We start from the raw sequence: 16189 nt of genomic DNA, 5'->3' as shown, positions 1-16189 counted from the left end.
AAAAAAGAGAGAAAAAAGTAAAAAAGAAAAGTCTCTAAGATTGGGAATTCAGAAAGAATTTTTGTTACAAGGAATAGAAAGACATATGACTGAAAGTTTGAATATATCAGGACAATAATATAGGAAACAAACTCCTCCATTTTGCAGACTATTAACAACCTAAAATCATCAACATTATCAATCATGAATCAATAAACCCATTAAGATTTATTTTTTTCTAACCAAAAGAAGGATATTGAAAACTAAAGGCTATGCCAAAGCAAAAAATTGCTTTTCTTCTGAAATGTAATTCCTCTCATGATTTCAGGTTATATGTAACTAATATACCTAACACATTCATTGGTAACTAATTTTTAGTATAATTTATTATTTTCTTTAGCTTTCCAGAATGATATTAGTTATGGAAAATATCTGTTCTTCAGTTAAGGTGAGTATCTTCAGTCAGGTAAAATCAGCCTGTGTACAAATCAACACTTCAAAATTCATGTCACTTTGGGGTCCACACCCCCAAAATATATCCCACTCCCTTCAGTGTCCCAGATATTTTTTTCCCATCACCTCTAAATTACTAATAATTGTATAGTGGCAATTAGAAAACTACCACAGTGTTTAGTAATTTAGTACTGCCTTACTAAGAACAATCCTGTCTTGGATCATCTCCTGTTTTCCCTCTCCACTGAAGAAAATTACATAGTTGTAATATAAATTATGTGGCTTAGACCAGTAATCCCTGAGAAAACAGACCTGTTGAGAACTCACAGGCCTCCAGGAAACTGGGAAAGCGATGAGGACAAGCTGCTGACTGGTCCCGCATTCCCATAAGTAAATGTTTTAATTTGAGTAATTGTCTCTATACAGTCAGCCTGTTTTTCCTCTACCTCTATATGTCTGTGCACCTGCTCTGGGCATTGGGGGTATCAGCTTCAGTGGTGGAGCTTCCCTATACTGCCTCTTTCTTTCCTGCTGCTGAGGAGGAAACTGACTCTACTTATTATAGTCATAGCCATTTTCTCTTACTGTTTTCTTTCTCTTTCCTTTTTGAAATGTCTTCTGCTATGCCAGGGATAAGTTTGATTCTTTAATTTCACTTTCAGATTCAAAATACAAATAAGCTGTCCTCCTTTTGTTAATGCCAAATAAAGGACTTCAATGAGCCTAACATCCTTTTACAGGGCCCAGAAAAGTGGCTGTGTATGTGTGTGTTAGGCCTGCTGACCACGGGGTTATCACTCTGAGGCAAGCAATCCCATGTGCCTGCACATACCAACACAATATGGTAACAGAAGTAATCCAGGAAAACCAAAACAGGGCACAGGCATTCATTCATTCATTCATTCAGTCAGTCAGTCAGTCAGTCACACCTTCTCTGGCTCCCTCCTCTTCCTGTTGGAATTCAGTGTAGTAAATCTAGAACAAGACTTTCGCCCTTAAAGTCAGGCAAACACATTGTAACTGTTAAGCTACTGTTTTGAATCTCACTCCAAATGCTTTGAAAGTTTTACCTAAGTGAACCCACTAAAGCTTTTATATAACAATATATAATCCAATATGGCTGAAACTGTTTACCTTTTGTTTTCTCCTTTCCTGCTTTAATATGATTCTGCTTCTGAAAAATGCAAATAATTATTATTTTAATTGCAGAAGTATAATCTTGAGTCATGGCTTGAATTTTTCATCGATGGTTCTGAGATTTTAGGACACAAATATGTTAATGTTATGTTATGTTGTATGTTATGTTACAATGGATCAAACCTTCAGGTAGCAAAGTCAACATATCTCTGTTGAAGTAATTTTGACTGATCCTAGTTTACTCCAGTAAGGATAGGGCCATATTCTATATTAGGCTACCAAATGCATTTAACATGAAAAAAGAAAACAGAAAAAGCTTTTAGTCATTTGACTTGTAATGCAACATTTCATCAATTTATAATTTCTTTAACCTTAAGAAATCTTTGTCAATATATTATTTTCTCCTAATTTTCTTTGTCATGCTGCAACATAGCTACAAAACTATATTAGCAAACAAACCAAAGGAGCACTAAATGAGCTTTTACCTTTTGGGATTTTACAGAATACTAGGGTCCTTTTGTAAAACAGGAAAGAAAAATGGATTGACCCTACAAGTTCCTGTTTGTGCAATATAGGAGACAGTTATACCTCCAACTACTTTCTCACCTCTAAAACATAGTCTTAAGTGAAATGCCTACAGGACATGGTGCATAAAATTGGAATTCAGGGTCACTGTTACATGAGCAGAGTGAGTATGGCTGCAGTCCTTAGGTCAGTTAGATTAGGACTTTTTGTGAGGGTTAGGAATATGGAGTATTCCCTTGGAATTAACTTCGGCTAAAAGTTAGAGCAAACTTTCCAAACATATGCATATAACATTCACCTTTTCAGTGGGGAGAAACCCTAGTGATGAGCAGTTTTTCTGACACCTAAAATGCAAATCCCAGATTCACCCAAGGAACCCTGACAGATACTACCAGCAGCAGCAAGCAGCAGGTTAATTTGTATTTGCTAAATGTGTTCAATACTCCTACACACTGTGTTTTCTTACAGAGAGTATGGCAGACAGGCATTTAGGACAAAGTTGGTGTTCGTGTTTTGGGGTTTTTTCCAACTAAAACTCTCCCTTTCTTTGGCTTCACAGAGGCAACATTCAGAAAACCCAGTTTGCTGGGAAGACTTCCAGATGGGTAGGGTGTTCTTTTAGTTTGATTCTGCATAGAGTCTGGATGATTACAAAGCTGTGTTCAGCAATGCTGCTTCCCAACGGCTGATAAAATCTGTGGGGTTTACATTTTTAGTAGATTGGCAGAGGGCACAGCACCTAAAGAAACTGAACATTATCCTTTTTTTTTTTTAATCATTACAACTCAGTTTGCTATGTTTTACTATTTCATTGAATCTCAATACCTATACCTTCTTTTCCCCAAATGGTAACCACTGCTGTTCACAAGGGTGTGAGGAAAAGCCTCATCCAGCCCCTGTCTGTGGAGAGACACCGAGCCCAAATGTGACCCCCTGCCTGGGGTGGGAGGGCACCTGCACCTCCTCAAAGTCTGGCTCAGGAGGGGCTGTCACACACCATGGCCTGCTGCTCTGTGAGGGGACACCAGGCCTGAAACACGCACACTGTGGCACTACTGTTCTGTGGAGAGACACGAGTTCAGCCACAAACACCACGGCTATGCCCAATGTGTGAGGGGAAATGAGGCCTGAAACACACACCGTGGCTGTGCTGTTTGTGAGGTGACACCACGGCTGTCACACACAGCGCGGCAGTGCCTGGTTTGTGAGAGGACATCAGGCTTGTTAAACCCACCATGGCGGTGCCCAGTCTGTGAGGGACACTGACACAGCATGGAGCTGTTTCTGCTGGCTTTGAAGAGTTTCACTCACCGACTGCCACCGACCCAGTTCATTTTCTGTTGCTGAGGAGGCAGGCAGGGAGGGCTGCCCTGTGTGCTGCTTGCAGTGTAGGTGGAGGCGATGGCTACCCCAGGGATGGTTTGCAGCCTCCCAGCAGGGCCACTGGGCCGGTCTGAGGGGCCTCCTCCTCCCTGGGAGCACCGGGGCAGCTGCTCTCCACGCCTCCAGGCTGGCTGAGAAGGAAAGGGTGGTAGAGGGACTGACAAAGGAGAAGGATGCAGAAAGCCAAGCGAGGCAGCTGATGGGGAAAAGGCGATGCTCTGCTTGCTGCCGCCCTTCCTCTACCCCGGTGTTTCCATACAGGCTGCTGCCAAAGCCATCGCCCTTTCCCAAGGGAGTCATGAGTGTCTTGTTGTCCCAAGTGAATCAATTTGTCTTTCAGGTGCAGCTTGTCTCTGCTACAACCACTGTAAGTTTGGGGCAAGAGAGCACTTTCCTCTCCATCCTGCTCTTTTTCAGGTATTTTAGAGGTAACAGAAGAACTGATAAGCATTTTCTACCAGTAGATGTTGTTGCCTTTGGTGCTGCATGAAGAGCTGTTGCGTGTAAATGTGACAAACCCTCGAGGAGGGATACAGAACCACCCAAGGAATCTTGGCAGCAACACAGCTCCACTCACTCCCTTCCCTGTAACTCACTGCCATTGTCTCAGCAAGTGAAGGCACCCATTTACAAAACAATCATCAAAATTCTGTATGAATCTTTTCCTGTGGTGTTTCTTTACTGAGTTATCTTTAGTCTAACATTTTTCAGGGTACTAAAGTTTGATCAGCTTTAGTGCAACAGTGTGAAGAATGTTCAGAGCAGATATTAGGAGTCTAAAATTAAAAATCAGCCAAGATGTTTTTCTTTCTAATACTTCTAATTTGTCTAGGGCGTTTATAGTATCTGATAAGTATGCATAATTGTTTCTTGTAACAACACTAGATTAAAATCTTCATAATAAATTATATCTATATTTTAAGTCTATGTGTTTCTACAGTTAATATGACAGATGACAGACTGAAAATTTATTTAATTTCATCACTTCGACTATTAAGTTTTATTTTCAATTCCATCTAGTTTAAATGTTTAACTTGTTAATACTATGTCTAAGATGTAGTTTCTTGTATAACACAATCAAATCCCTTTTACTCTTGTTTTTCTAATATATGATATTTTTTGTATCACCCTTACTCTTCCTTTTTCACAGTATTGTCTAGATTTAAAGGAAAAGAGTGGACTTTTCTTTATGTTTGCCTTATTTTATCTGGTAGTTAGACGTTATTTGTAGAATCCAGGAAAAGTGACATAGCAGTTTCAATTAATTATTTTTCAACATAAGAAATCTTCTTCTCCTCGAATTACTTCTTGCAGAGAAAGCTAATGACTTTTCAAACAGTCATAAAATAAAAAATCAGTTATTTTTTGAGGAGGGCGAAGTAAAAAATGAAATAAGACCTGAGATGCATATGACTATATTTCCAGTGTTTGTATATTTTGCCTTGATTGTCAACATTTTAAAAATTTGAAATAATTGATCTGAATTTCTGAGTGATGCCAAAATTTCAAAGAGCTTCAGGACATTATTATTAATTTTTAAAAGGTCATGAAAATGAGTTTCATGGAGGTTAGTTGATTCGCTGGGAAGTGAAGTAAGTACAGAACAAAGAGGCTTCCTCTATCTGTCAGAAACTGCAGTTTAAAGATTTCCCTTTTTTCTAACTTTTACAGCCACTCTTCAGAATAACTCTATCTCTTGTTCCTTTGTTAAGGAAGTATTATACAGGATCTTCTTCAGAACAGCTTTCCAACCTTCAGCACCTGAGTTTTCCTCTCTGACATGTTCCTTCATTATCAGATCAGCTCTAGATATGAGACATATTAAAACAGCCCAAAGTAGCCTAAGAAAGCATTTCTCCAGGGACACTGGTGTTGAAATGTTGACTGTGCAACTTTTGGCACCCAGCTCTGAGTAGGTCCTTAAAGAACTCCTGTATAATCAAACAAGAGAGAGGGAGGTCTTCTGATGGGTGGCTCAAGCACTTTAAGTTAGGCCCCTACTCTATGTCCCGACACACCCAGATAGGAAGCAGCTAATTTGGACAATGAAACTGTGTGAATTCAAAGTGTGTGCCAACTCTGTCTGCAGCATTATTCTACCCTGAAGGTTTGCACGCTTCTTCCCCTAAGCACGTTCCCTTGAGTGAACAGACACTGCTTATGTAAAATCTTATACTCACCAGAGACAGAGAGAGAGAAACAGAGAGACGAGTTTCCAAGCAGTTTCTTAGAACTAACTGCAAATAGTTCTCATGTTGCTTAAATGAATCTTCCCCTTTCCAGCAAGTGTCCTACTCTAGCACTCATTATAATAAAGGAAGGCATTACTAAAGAGATGAATGTGAAGTGAAAAACACAAACTCGTGAATCTCACAGTTGGGTTTAAATATTTTACAACATTACTGATTTTTAAAATGTCAATTTAACATATTTTAACTTTGGTTTTTTGTTTTATCTTGATACTTAGCATTAGGTAACTAAATCCATCTGTAGAAAACTGCATAAAAGATGCAGGGAAACTAAAGTGCTTTTCTATCTCTATCTAGGGTGAGAATTTCTGGCACTTTTAAATACCAGGATACACTTACTTAGATCCCTAAATATTGACCTAATTATCTAGTGCTAGGAATGCATGACTAAAAAATGCCTGACTCTGTTCCAAGTGGAAGCTTTTCTTTGGCAAATGCAGTGCTTAAACTTTGTTAACAGAGTTGTATGGCCTTCTTCCAGTCAGTACTCTATGCCCATTCCCTTCCTTGAGAGGTCAGCTTATAGAGAAATAAAGCAACACTGTCCTTGTGGTGTTTTATACTAACCTGGTTGATGGTGTTGCCCTAAAAGAGTTCTTTTTGAAAGATGGCTGTGATATTGCAAAATCATGATAGAGTTTGAGGAAGTTTAAAACAGAAGACAAAGCTCTATTTAAAAACAAAGTTACCCCTTTTAAAAGTAGTTTCTCTTGAAAGACAGATCTCTCTTTCAATTAATTTGATGAAAAGTTCTTTCCCTATTGACCTTTAAAGAGTGGAGAGATGGTAGATAGTAGAGAGGCTAAATAGTTTCCAAACACAGCAAACTGGCCTGCTCAGAGAGAAGCACCTAATCTACCCAGGTCAAAATTCAATGCCCAGCTGGGAAGAACATGGGATTGGACCTACGTGGAAAACCACCAGCCAGGACAGTACCACTGACAACAGTAGGTTGACACATTGCTATATGAAGTAGATGCCATTCTTAGGTGGTATTATTTAGATGGAATAATTTTTTACAGAATGAACTCTCATGACAAAGTGCAGTCCTTGGCTTGATGGAGAACAATGCATGAGATCTGTTACAGAATCTCGTGCTGAAAACCCCACTTCGTAAAAACAGTATTTCTATAAAGATTAACAAAGACCAAGAATCCTCTATAGATGTGCCAAACTCCAGTTAGGGAACAACATCAAAATCAAATCAGGAGAGGGAGCTAAAAGAATTAAATTCTTACAAGGGGCTAGGAAAAAGCTGAAGGATACCAGACTTGAAGTAAAGAGACAGTCTGAACCATAGCAAAAAGAAGATAACAGCAGGGAACATGAACTCAGAAAAAAATACAAATACAATTACAATAGGCCAGAAACAACTGGGAAACAACTAGCCAGAGTAACCAAACTAATAAATCATTCTTCTCCACATCAGCTAGGAGCAAAAGCTTGCTATAAAGTCTAAAGGGACAACAGTTGGCCAAAGTACAACATGAAGAGGTACATCAGAAGAGACACGGTTGTTATGGAAAAGGTAAGTTAGGCTTATTCCGTAAGTATTCATTGATGAGGAAACTGGGGAGAACCTTATGCAGGAATCCTTCCTGGGGAACTCAGTGAGGATCTGTGCAAAGTGAAAATAACAGCAGACAAGGTCAAAATGATCTTACCAAGACAGAATGAAGACTAGCAAAGCACTAGGACGTATTTAATGAAGAGTTCTATAATGCAGCACTGTGGAAAGGACCACTTGAATTTGGAGTCATCTTGCTACAAGAGGGTAGCAAATGTGACAAAATTTTAAAAATAACAATTTTGTGGCAATCCAGAAAGCTTATTTCCACACAAAGAAATAGCAGGCATTATAATACAGGCCAGCATGTGAAAAGCCAGCATAGCTTCTATAGATGGAAGTTGCTGTAGAAAACATGTAGGAAACAGTAATTGCTGGAGTCTTGATGGATTTAATTCAGGCTGTTGACAACATCTGTTACTGAAGGTTTTAAGAAAATAAAGTTGCGAAATAAAAGGGAAGGCCCTGCCATGGACTAAAATGCAAAAGGGAGGGAAGAGATGATTTAGTTCTTGTATTTATGCACTCAAGAGCTGGGGGCTGATACAGAATAGAGGCTGACAAACTCCTGAGTGGTATGGGAAAGTTGCGGGGTTAGGGGAGGGAGAAGAGAGTGAGCAAGAGTGAGCTCTGTTGCTGAATGTCTCTTCCAGAACAGGTATAGATGGACATAAAGTGGAGCTTGTGGGAGCTAGGGTCAAATTAAGCAGAAAGGAGTGGTTCTTCACCTATGAGATGGTAAATCTGAGGAATTGTTTGTCAGAGATTTTTCTATTTATGTATGCGTTTACATGATTTCAAGAGAGACTGAACGAGTAATTTTAAGAGTGGAATACAGAAAAACCTCCCAGCCTCACAAAATTCTCACAGCTTAAAATGGCCAGAGATTGGGAGAGTATGAAGCTGCAGCAGGGGATGCACCATCACTTTAAATTGCCTTTTTTTTTTCCCTTGGGTGTCTGCTTAGAGCTATTGTTAGAGACAGACTACTGTGCTTGGTGAAGCACTGGCCTGTTTGCTTATTTTTCATATTTAGAGCCTTCCCAAATAAGAGTTAATAAATAAACTGCAGCAGATGATCGTTTTGTTGTCATACTCACCAGCTGCAAACCCTCAAACAAATTTTGAGGCATGACAAAAGGATGGCAGCAGATCCTGTGCTTTGGGTGCAGGAGTAAAAGAAATGGTTTTTCTGGATTTATTCCTGCCTTCACTTTTGCAGAGTAGAACACTGGCTCTGCTGTGGGCAGTGCCAGTATCACCACTGTTAACTGACACCAGCTACATGATTTTACCACTTATACCTGTACTATTGCACTTGGCATGTAGCTTGTTTAAAGGGTTTACGATGCACTTGAGAAAACGTTTAATAAGGTAGCATTAGAATTTTCTTCAGATGATCTGAGAAAGAAACATTTACAGATTTAAAGCAAAACCTGAAAAACATATATTGTATATTTGAGACTTTTGAAGGCATAAAAGAGACATATCCTGGTTCAGCTGAATTATCTGTATGGATTAAGTTTAACAAGAAAGGGAAATCTAGATATTAAAGGTTTAAGGATTAAAGCCTAAATATTAAAAGTGAAATTCCTTGTCTGAGAACATAACTCGACAATTTACAGGGCTTGGAGCAGCTGACATTGGCCTCTACCCTTGCCTTTTTCCCTCTCCTCACTTTGTAAAGGGAAAACGACTTGTTTACATTTCTTTCTAGAGCTGTCTTCTCTCTAGAATACCACTGTTCTCAGAAGTCAGAACTGTTAGTGATTGGTCTGCCACTGACTGTCCTGTCAGACAGATTACTCGAATCCCTTATGGATAAATTATCAGAACTTACAAGTCATGGAAGCTTCAAATGTACAGCAGCAGGTGTATGTCCCTAAAGACAGAGTAAGGGAAAAAGGACTTCTGGTGCAGGAATGCACCCCATTTACACCATCTCTCTGATGCTTACGCTCAGGAGCCAAGCAACAGAATAGGATCTTCCTGTTTCCCCTCTCTTCTCCTGTGATAGCATATCTCTGCCTAGTCTGGGTACCCCTACAGTCTCATTAGAACCAAAAGAGTTGGAATCAACTGCTTGGTAGGATCAGGCCAGTCTCACCACACTGACACTCCTTCAACAAGCTTCCACATCTGTGACATTAAAACTGAAGCTCCTGCTTGTCTTAGATCTCCAGATCCTAAAGGAATTACAGCATCTGAATATTCTACTGAGGTATATGAATATAGTCAACATCTTCTCTAAACAAGACTAAATAAAGAGATAATTTCTGCTGATACAAATTTGAAATCAAAGGTCAGGGTATCTTATCACCCTTTTCTGATAAAAACATCAAATTTGCCATTGGTGTGCCTTAATGTTGCAAACTAATTCTGTTGGTGTATTTCTGTACTTATGTATGATGACATTAAAGTAAATAGTAAGTTTGGAAGTACTTCAGAGAAAAGTATTTACTTGAATAATGACTTCTATGTTCACACTCCATTGAATCTGACTAAAATGGAATCCTATTATTCCCACACTGCTATGTAAACATACAGCTCAAAATTAAAGAAAAAACCAGATGTTCCTAGCTCACCATATTACAGTACATCATATTTTGGACATTATTTACAGTTGAGTATCAGTAATTGAAAACAAGCACTGTGTGGATTCATGTTATGCGTTTCACATACATTCATTCACATGGAAACCGCTATGTACTATATGCATGACCTACACATATCTAAATCTTAAAGGTCCTAAATAGCAATGATTCAAAACATGGAACTTATATCTATTTTTCAGTACCTTTATGTTTTATTTTGTATGTCCTTATGGCACAGTGGATAACTCAATAAGCAGCAAGGAAATTTCAGTTTACTGCAGACTGATGTTACAGCTATTGAACCCTCTGTTAGGATCATATAAAACATCAGATTAATGTATTTTGCTTAAAAAATTGCACATTATTTTTTCAAACACTAAATAAAATGATAGAAAAAATGATCATTGAGTAAGGCTGATTGATATCTCTTGTGTAATAGCCTGCATGTTCCAATTCCACTACCTTCATCACAACCACAAAGTTGTGCAAGGATGAAGTGCTGGTGTGGGAGACCGTGGGCACAAGATAGAACGTAAAAAAGAAGCATCAGTTGTCATGATTACACTCTAGTTCCTACATATTCAAACATTCATGGACTGCAGTCATCCTGATACTCATTGCTGCCATTTATTCTTCCTCCTCAGTTATTGGTTCCTGTATTTTAAAAATGCCCACACATTATTTTAATGCATTTGATGAAAACTAACCATATGACTAAAAACCAATCACTTTGCACTAAAAAATTAGTTTCTCCATAAGAAAGGATAAACCCCCAAATAGTCTGGACCTAATATCAACATCCCTCCAATTCCACAGCTTCAGTTACTCAAACTTATTTGATTGCACTTATCTCCAGAAGTTTATTATAAAGTCAGTAGAAAATATGGAGACAACAGGGCACTGAACACTGCACCAATATTACTGCAGCTTTGGCAGTTATTTTTCCAGTAATACTGAGAAATTTTATTATGACTAAATGTAGTAAAATTGCTGCCTTCAGCAGTTTAAAAAAAAAAATCTAACACCTAAGGCCATGCTCCACAAAGAGAAGTTTGTGCATGGATTACTGAGCAGGACTGTGGCACAGCAAAACTTTTGAGACAGCAAGAACAGAAGAAAGGGAGTATTTAAAACAACAGTTCAGGCTTTTCTTCATCCTTTCAAAAGAAGTAAATGCATTCTTTTTATTGACTGAAACACTGTATGGTTAGATTTGCTTCACTTAAATGTTCCCACAGATCTGACTGTGGGGTGTACGTCTGCACTAACCACCAAATCACCAGAAATTTCAGTCATCCAGGATCCTGTGAAGTGAAAGGTCAGCAGATACGCAGAACTGAAAGAGATCTGTGAGCTTTCCCTTTGGTAAGAAAACGCTAGAGTAATGGAATATTGCAAATAGCTGTGGTTTGGCAAAATCTAAGACTATGCTGCGCTACACACAAGCCAGTAAGGGAAGTACCCAATAGAGAGCATGATTAAAAAATAACAAGCCCTAAGCAAAGCAATTTCTCAGCCAGTGTATCTTGTATCTTTGTGCACTGAAAAACCTATTTTACTGACAAAATAATCTGCAGTGAAATCAGGCTTACCTACTAACTGAATGTCTTCTGCACTGCACTAGGTCAGATTTTGACGTTTTCCTAGCTTTATCCTAAGTTGTGCATTTAGGGAGAAAAAAAAAAGCTAGAAGGACCTTCGTCCAGATCTCTGGCCTGTGGTCACTGGCAAAAATACAATACACTTAAAGAGTACCCCATATTTTCTCTACCTAACTGTCCAGACCGCTGTGGGCTGAATTTGTGCAACCTCCTAGGAAGAAATGAGAAATAGATCTTCCTTGCTTCCTTCTTGTCCTGCTGGTCTTGGCTTACTGGACTTTTTAGAAGGCACCTGGATGTTTTGATAAGTGGTGTCTGATTTTTGAAATCAAACCTCACTTGCTCTCAAATCAATTATATCATTCCTTCATCCTGAAGCTTGTATTGCTATCTAAAGATGATCACTGCAGTCTGTTCAATGGGGGGTTGTTTTATAACAGTAATGTGACTTATTTAATGCAGTATTTGCTGAGTTACTGTGAGGCAGGTGGCCTCACTCTCCATTTCTAGGGAAAAGCCGGGCTCCTCACTACTGCCATAAACGCCTAGTACCACATTTTAAAAACATTATTTTATATACCCATCCTAAACTAATGCTTTATTATATACTATCTTACAGTTACCTTAGTACTACATTTTCAAAGTGTAAAAGGACCAGAGTATGTAAGTACTCTGATCCTCCCCCTGCAATTTCAAATACAGTACGTTTTCCAAATAACTGAAGCAGCAGAAATAAGTAATTAAGAAAAGAGAAAAATAAAGCAGCAAGACAACTGCCTTTACTGTTGCTTCCTTTGTGTGAAATGAGCCGGGTTTTACTGCAGGGGCCGCGCGCCTCGGTCGGGGTTATTTTGGGCTAATAACGCTGCCAGTGCACAATACCGGCTTCCTTTCGGCGAGAGGACAGGAAATAAATAACGCGCAGAGTGCAGGCGCTGCCCCGGAGACGCCGAGCTGCCCGGCTCTCTCCCGCGGCCGCCCGGCCGATTTCCGACGCGGGGCTGCCCGAGGCCACCGGCCGGGCTGCGCCGCCCTCTGCCCGCGTCGCTCCCGCACCGGGCTCCCCCCCCGCCGGCGTTACAGCCCCCCCGCCCCGGGGAGGCTCAGGGGACGCCGGGGGTGACGCGCTGCCCACCCCGCCGGGGCTGCCGCGGGACCCGAGCTCTCTCCGGTGCCGCCAGCCCCCGTCCCGCTCCCCCCGTACCGCTGGCGAGGCCAGGGCCGGAGGCGGCGCCTGCTCCGCAGGGCAGGCGGAAGGAAAGGGCCGGCCGCAGCCTGGGGCGAGCCGGCGCTCTGTAGGGCCGAGCTCCGCGGACCCGCCGAGCGCCGGGGGATCAACGGTGCGGCCGGAGCCGAGCGCTGGGGGACCCGCCGTGAACCCGAGGCCGAGCGCCAGGGGACCCGCCGTGAACCCCGGCCGAACGGAGCGGAGCGCAGCGCAGGAGTGCTGCTGCTGATACTGCTGCTGCCGCTGCGGCCGCGCCCCGAGCTATAGCGGTTGCGGCCGCGGCGGCGGTGCTGAGCGGCCGGGCCGCTACCGGTGCCGGTGCCGGTGCCGCCCCACGCGGCACAGCCAATGGTGGTCGGCGGGGCGGGCTGCGCCGCGCCGGGCTGCGTTGTGCAACGCGCCGCGCTTTGAAGGCACCATCACCCCTGGGAGGCAGCGCTCACTCGGCATCTATCACGGCAGGGCGGCTGGCGGCAGACCGGGCCCAGCGCCCCGATGAAGACCCGGCGGGACCGGCCTTCCCAGCGGGCATGAGCCACCCGCGCTAGGAGCGGCGCGTAGCGGTGCCCCGGCGGGCAGGATGGCCCACATGCTGCATGCGGCGGCCCGGCGGGTGCAGTGGAGCAGGGCGGGCGCTGCGAAGAGGGCTGCGTGCTTGCTGGCCGCGGCATACGGGCTCAAAATCCTCTACCCCATCATCCGCGGGCGCGTGAAGCGGGCGAGTGGCAGAGGCGGCACGCAGGATGAAGGGGGCCAGGGGGCCCCGCACTGCACCGGCAGCCGGGGCAGAGCCTCCCCGGCCGTGGACGCGGAATTTTTCAAGCAGCTGCTTGAACTCCGCAAACTGTTCTTCCCGAAGCTGGTGAGTGCCGAGCTGGGCTTACTCTGCCTCCACTCGCTTGCTCTGGTGTCCAGGACTTTCCTCTCCATCTATGTGGCCGCCCTCGATGGAAAAATTGTGAAGAGCATTGTGGAGAAAAAGCCCAGGAGCTTTGTCTTCAAATTAATCAAGTGGTTGATGATCGCAATCCCAGCCACTTTCGTGAACAGCACCATACGGTACCTGGAATGCAAGCTGGCCCTCGCCTTCCGCACGCGCCTGGTGGATCACGCCTATGAGACCTACTTTGCCAACCAGACTTACTACAAAGTGATCAGCATGGACGGGCGGCTAGCCAACCCTGACCAGTCCCTCACCGAGGACATCATGATGTTCTCGCAGTCCGTGGCGCATCTCTACTCCAACCTCACCAAGCCCATCCTGGATGTTGTGCTCACTTCCTACACCCTCATCCGCACAGCGCGGTCCCGGGGAGCCAACCCCATCGGGCCCACAGTCCTGGCTGGTCTCGTCGTCTATGCCACGGCCCGCGTGCTCAAAGCCTGCTCGCCCAAGTTTGGCAAACTAGTGGCTGAGGAGGCTCACAAGAAGGGCTATCTGCGTTTCATACATTCACGCATCATTGCCAACGTGGAAGAGATTGCCTTTTACCGAGGGCACAAGGTAAGGAGGAGAGAAATTGGAAGCATTGGGGTCGCTCCTGCAGTGCCAGGGTGGATCCATGCCTCCCCTGATGCTCTTCTTGAGCACTTTGGGTCCCTCGGACATTTAAACTTGTTTACAGCTTGGCACTTCCCATTTCTTAGGAAATGCTCTCTCACAAGCAGTGTCTGGGGGGAGCAGATCACAGTTCCCTTGAACTCTGGCAATGTTGTGGTTTTGCAGATGGATCTTATGCTTATCTAGAAAACTCATCTGCATTACTGTTTTTCCCCCACCCAGTCCATTCTGATTAACTTTTCCAGACTGCTTTTTTTCCAACCACGTGTATGAACTACCGTATTTAATTCAGCAGAAATAGCAACCATGGCACACCAGAAAGTCTAGGGGGAAACTCTGTGATAGCTCAGAGCACACTACAACCTTTGACACTCTTTCACATAGCTAAGCAAAGATGTAGTCATCAGTCTTAAAATAGCTTAAGTACAGTACTTCTGCAATCACAGTTACATAAACCAGTAGCTTGTTTTAAAGCCACCTTATTAAGGGACCTTTAATATTTTTATTAGAAGTGAATTTTGGCCATAATACCTTTCAAATACAATTGGGAGAAAGTTGTTTCATGCAAGGTGGAAATGAAAGCTGGAAACCAGCCTGAAGTATTACTCTTTCAGTTCAAGCAATGATTATATAACATTAATGGTTTATTTTTGTAGACACAAACGTTCTCAAAAGCTCTCTGTAATAATGTTTTAAGCGCAGCTAAATTAAACATTTTCTCGATTCCCACATATAGGGGCTTGAACTGAATATATATTATATTGACTTGCAACTGTCTTTGACTTGTTAAACCTCCTGGGATACTTCTCTCTTTCCCCAGACTGCTTGCCAAAACAAGCAGCATTGCATTTCAGGAATTAACTCTGCAACTTTAAGTCACTGGAGATAATTGATCCCCAAATGCTTTCTAATATAAGTTTCTGTTGCTGTGAAACTCTGCAGCTGCAGCTTTATTAAAAGGATGTGAAATCAATCTTATTTTGATTGTTAGAATCAGCTGTTGTGACTACTATGTTGTTCTTGTATATATTAGAGATCTTAAAAGAGTTGAAAACCTGTCAATGTTCTGTCGAGGGACAATGGTGTAATAAGAACCAGGTCCACTGACTTCCATAAAGCTGTGCACTTTTGCTGTGAGACTGCAGCACATTGAGAATAAAGTACCACATGGCAGGTGTGACTCAGAAGTGACAGCTCTGGGTACCCGATTATTTTATGTACGCATGTGAACATATCTTGTGCTACATGTGCTTCTTTGTTTCATTGTATAAATTACTTTATTCTGTTAACCATAGGTAGAATTGAAACAACTGCAAAAAAGCTACAAGGATTTGACAGATCAAATGAATCTCATTTTGTCCAAACGTTTATGGTATGTCATGATAGAGCAGTTCCTGATGAAGTATGTCTGGAGTAGCTGTGGTATGGTCATGGTCGCTGTGCCCATCATCACCGCAACGGGATTTGCAGATGGCGGTAATACCATCTTTTACCTAATTTCTAAACTTTTCCTTAAAGTTATGTCCTCAAAAGACTGTAGTTCCCTTGAGTGCCATTCACATTGATCTGTATTTCACAGACTTTCTTACAACATCTGTGTCTTACGTATAACTTGCAAGCATAGCAAGTCAGCTGAGCAGAGAGCAACACAAATGATCCAACTTGGAGTGTAAGCCTGATAAATAGTATGAAGTCAGGACTTAAAGGACCCTTGTATCACACGAGATTGTCATGATTATTGCAATCTCCTTTTTCACTAGTCACCGTTGGAATGGCAGGCTGATTTTTGCAGTATCTCCTTTTACCTAATGATACTACAAACTTTCCTAGAATGCTTATCTTCTTTTTCTTCCGTAAACCATATTGTAATTACAGGTAGTTATAGGTAATTTCTCTTATTGTTGACCTGTTG

The 16189-nt window shown here is 42.3% G+C and overlaps 1 protein-coding gene across 1 annotated transcript in view; it reads left to right on the top strand.

Moving 5' to 3' along the window:
• Window positions 1–13296: 13296 nt before the first annotated feature.
• ABCD2 (ATP binding cassette subfamily D member 2) overlaps window positions 13297–16189 on the top strand; it is a 43961-nt gene continuing 41068 nt past the window's right edge. Inside the window, exons 1-2 of the mRNA XM_032105946.1 lie at window positions 13297–14220; window positions 15573–15753. Of these exons, the coding sequence (XP_031961837.1) occupies window positions 13297–14220; window positions 15573–15753 (1105 nt within the window). The remainder of the gene's footprint in view (window positions 14221–15572; window positions 15754–16189) is intronic.

Source organism: Corvus moneduloides, chromosome 4 (genome assembly GCF_009650955.1).
Source record: "Corvus moneduloides isolate bCorMon1 chromosome 4, bCorMon1.pri, whole genome shotgun sequence".
Classification (NCBI taxonomy): domain Eukaryota; kingdom Metazoa; phylum Chordata; class Aves; order Passeriformes; family Corvidae; genus Corvus; species Corvus moneduloides.
This window is presented reverse-complemented; position numbering and strand designations above follow the sequence as displayed.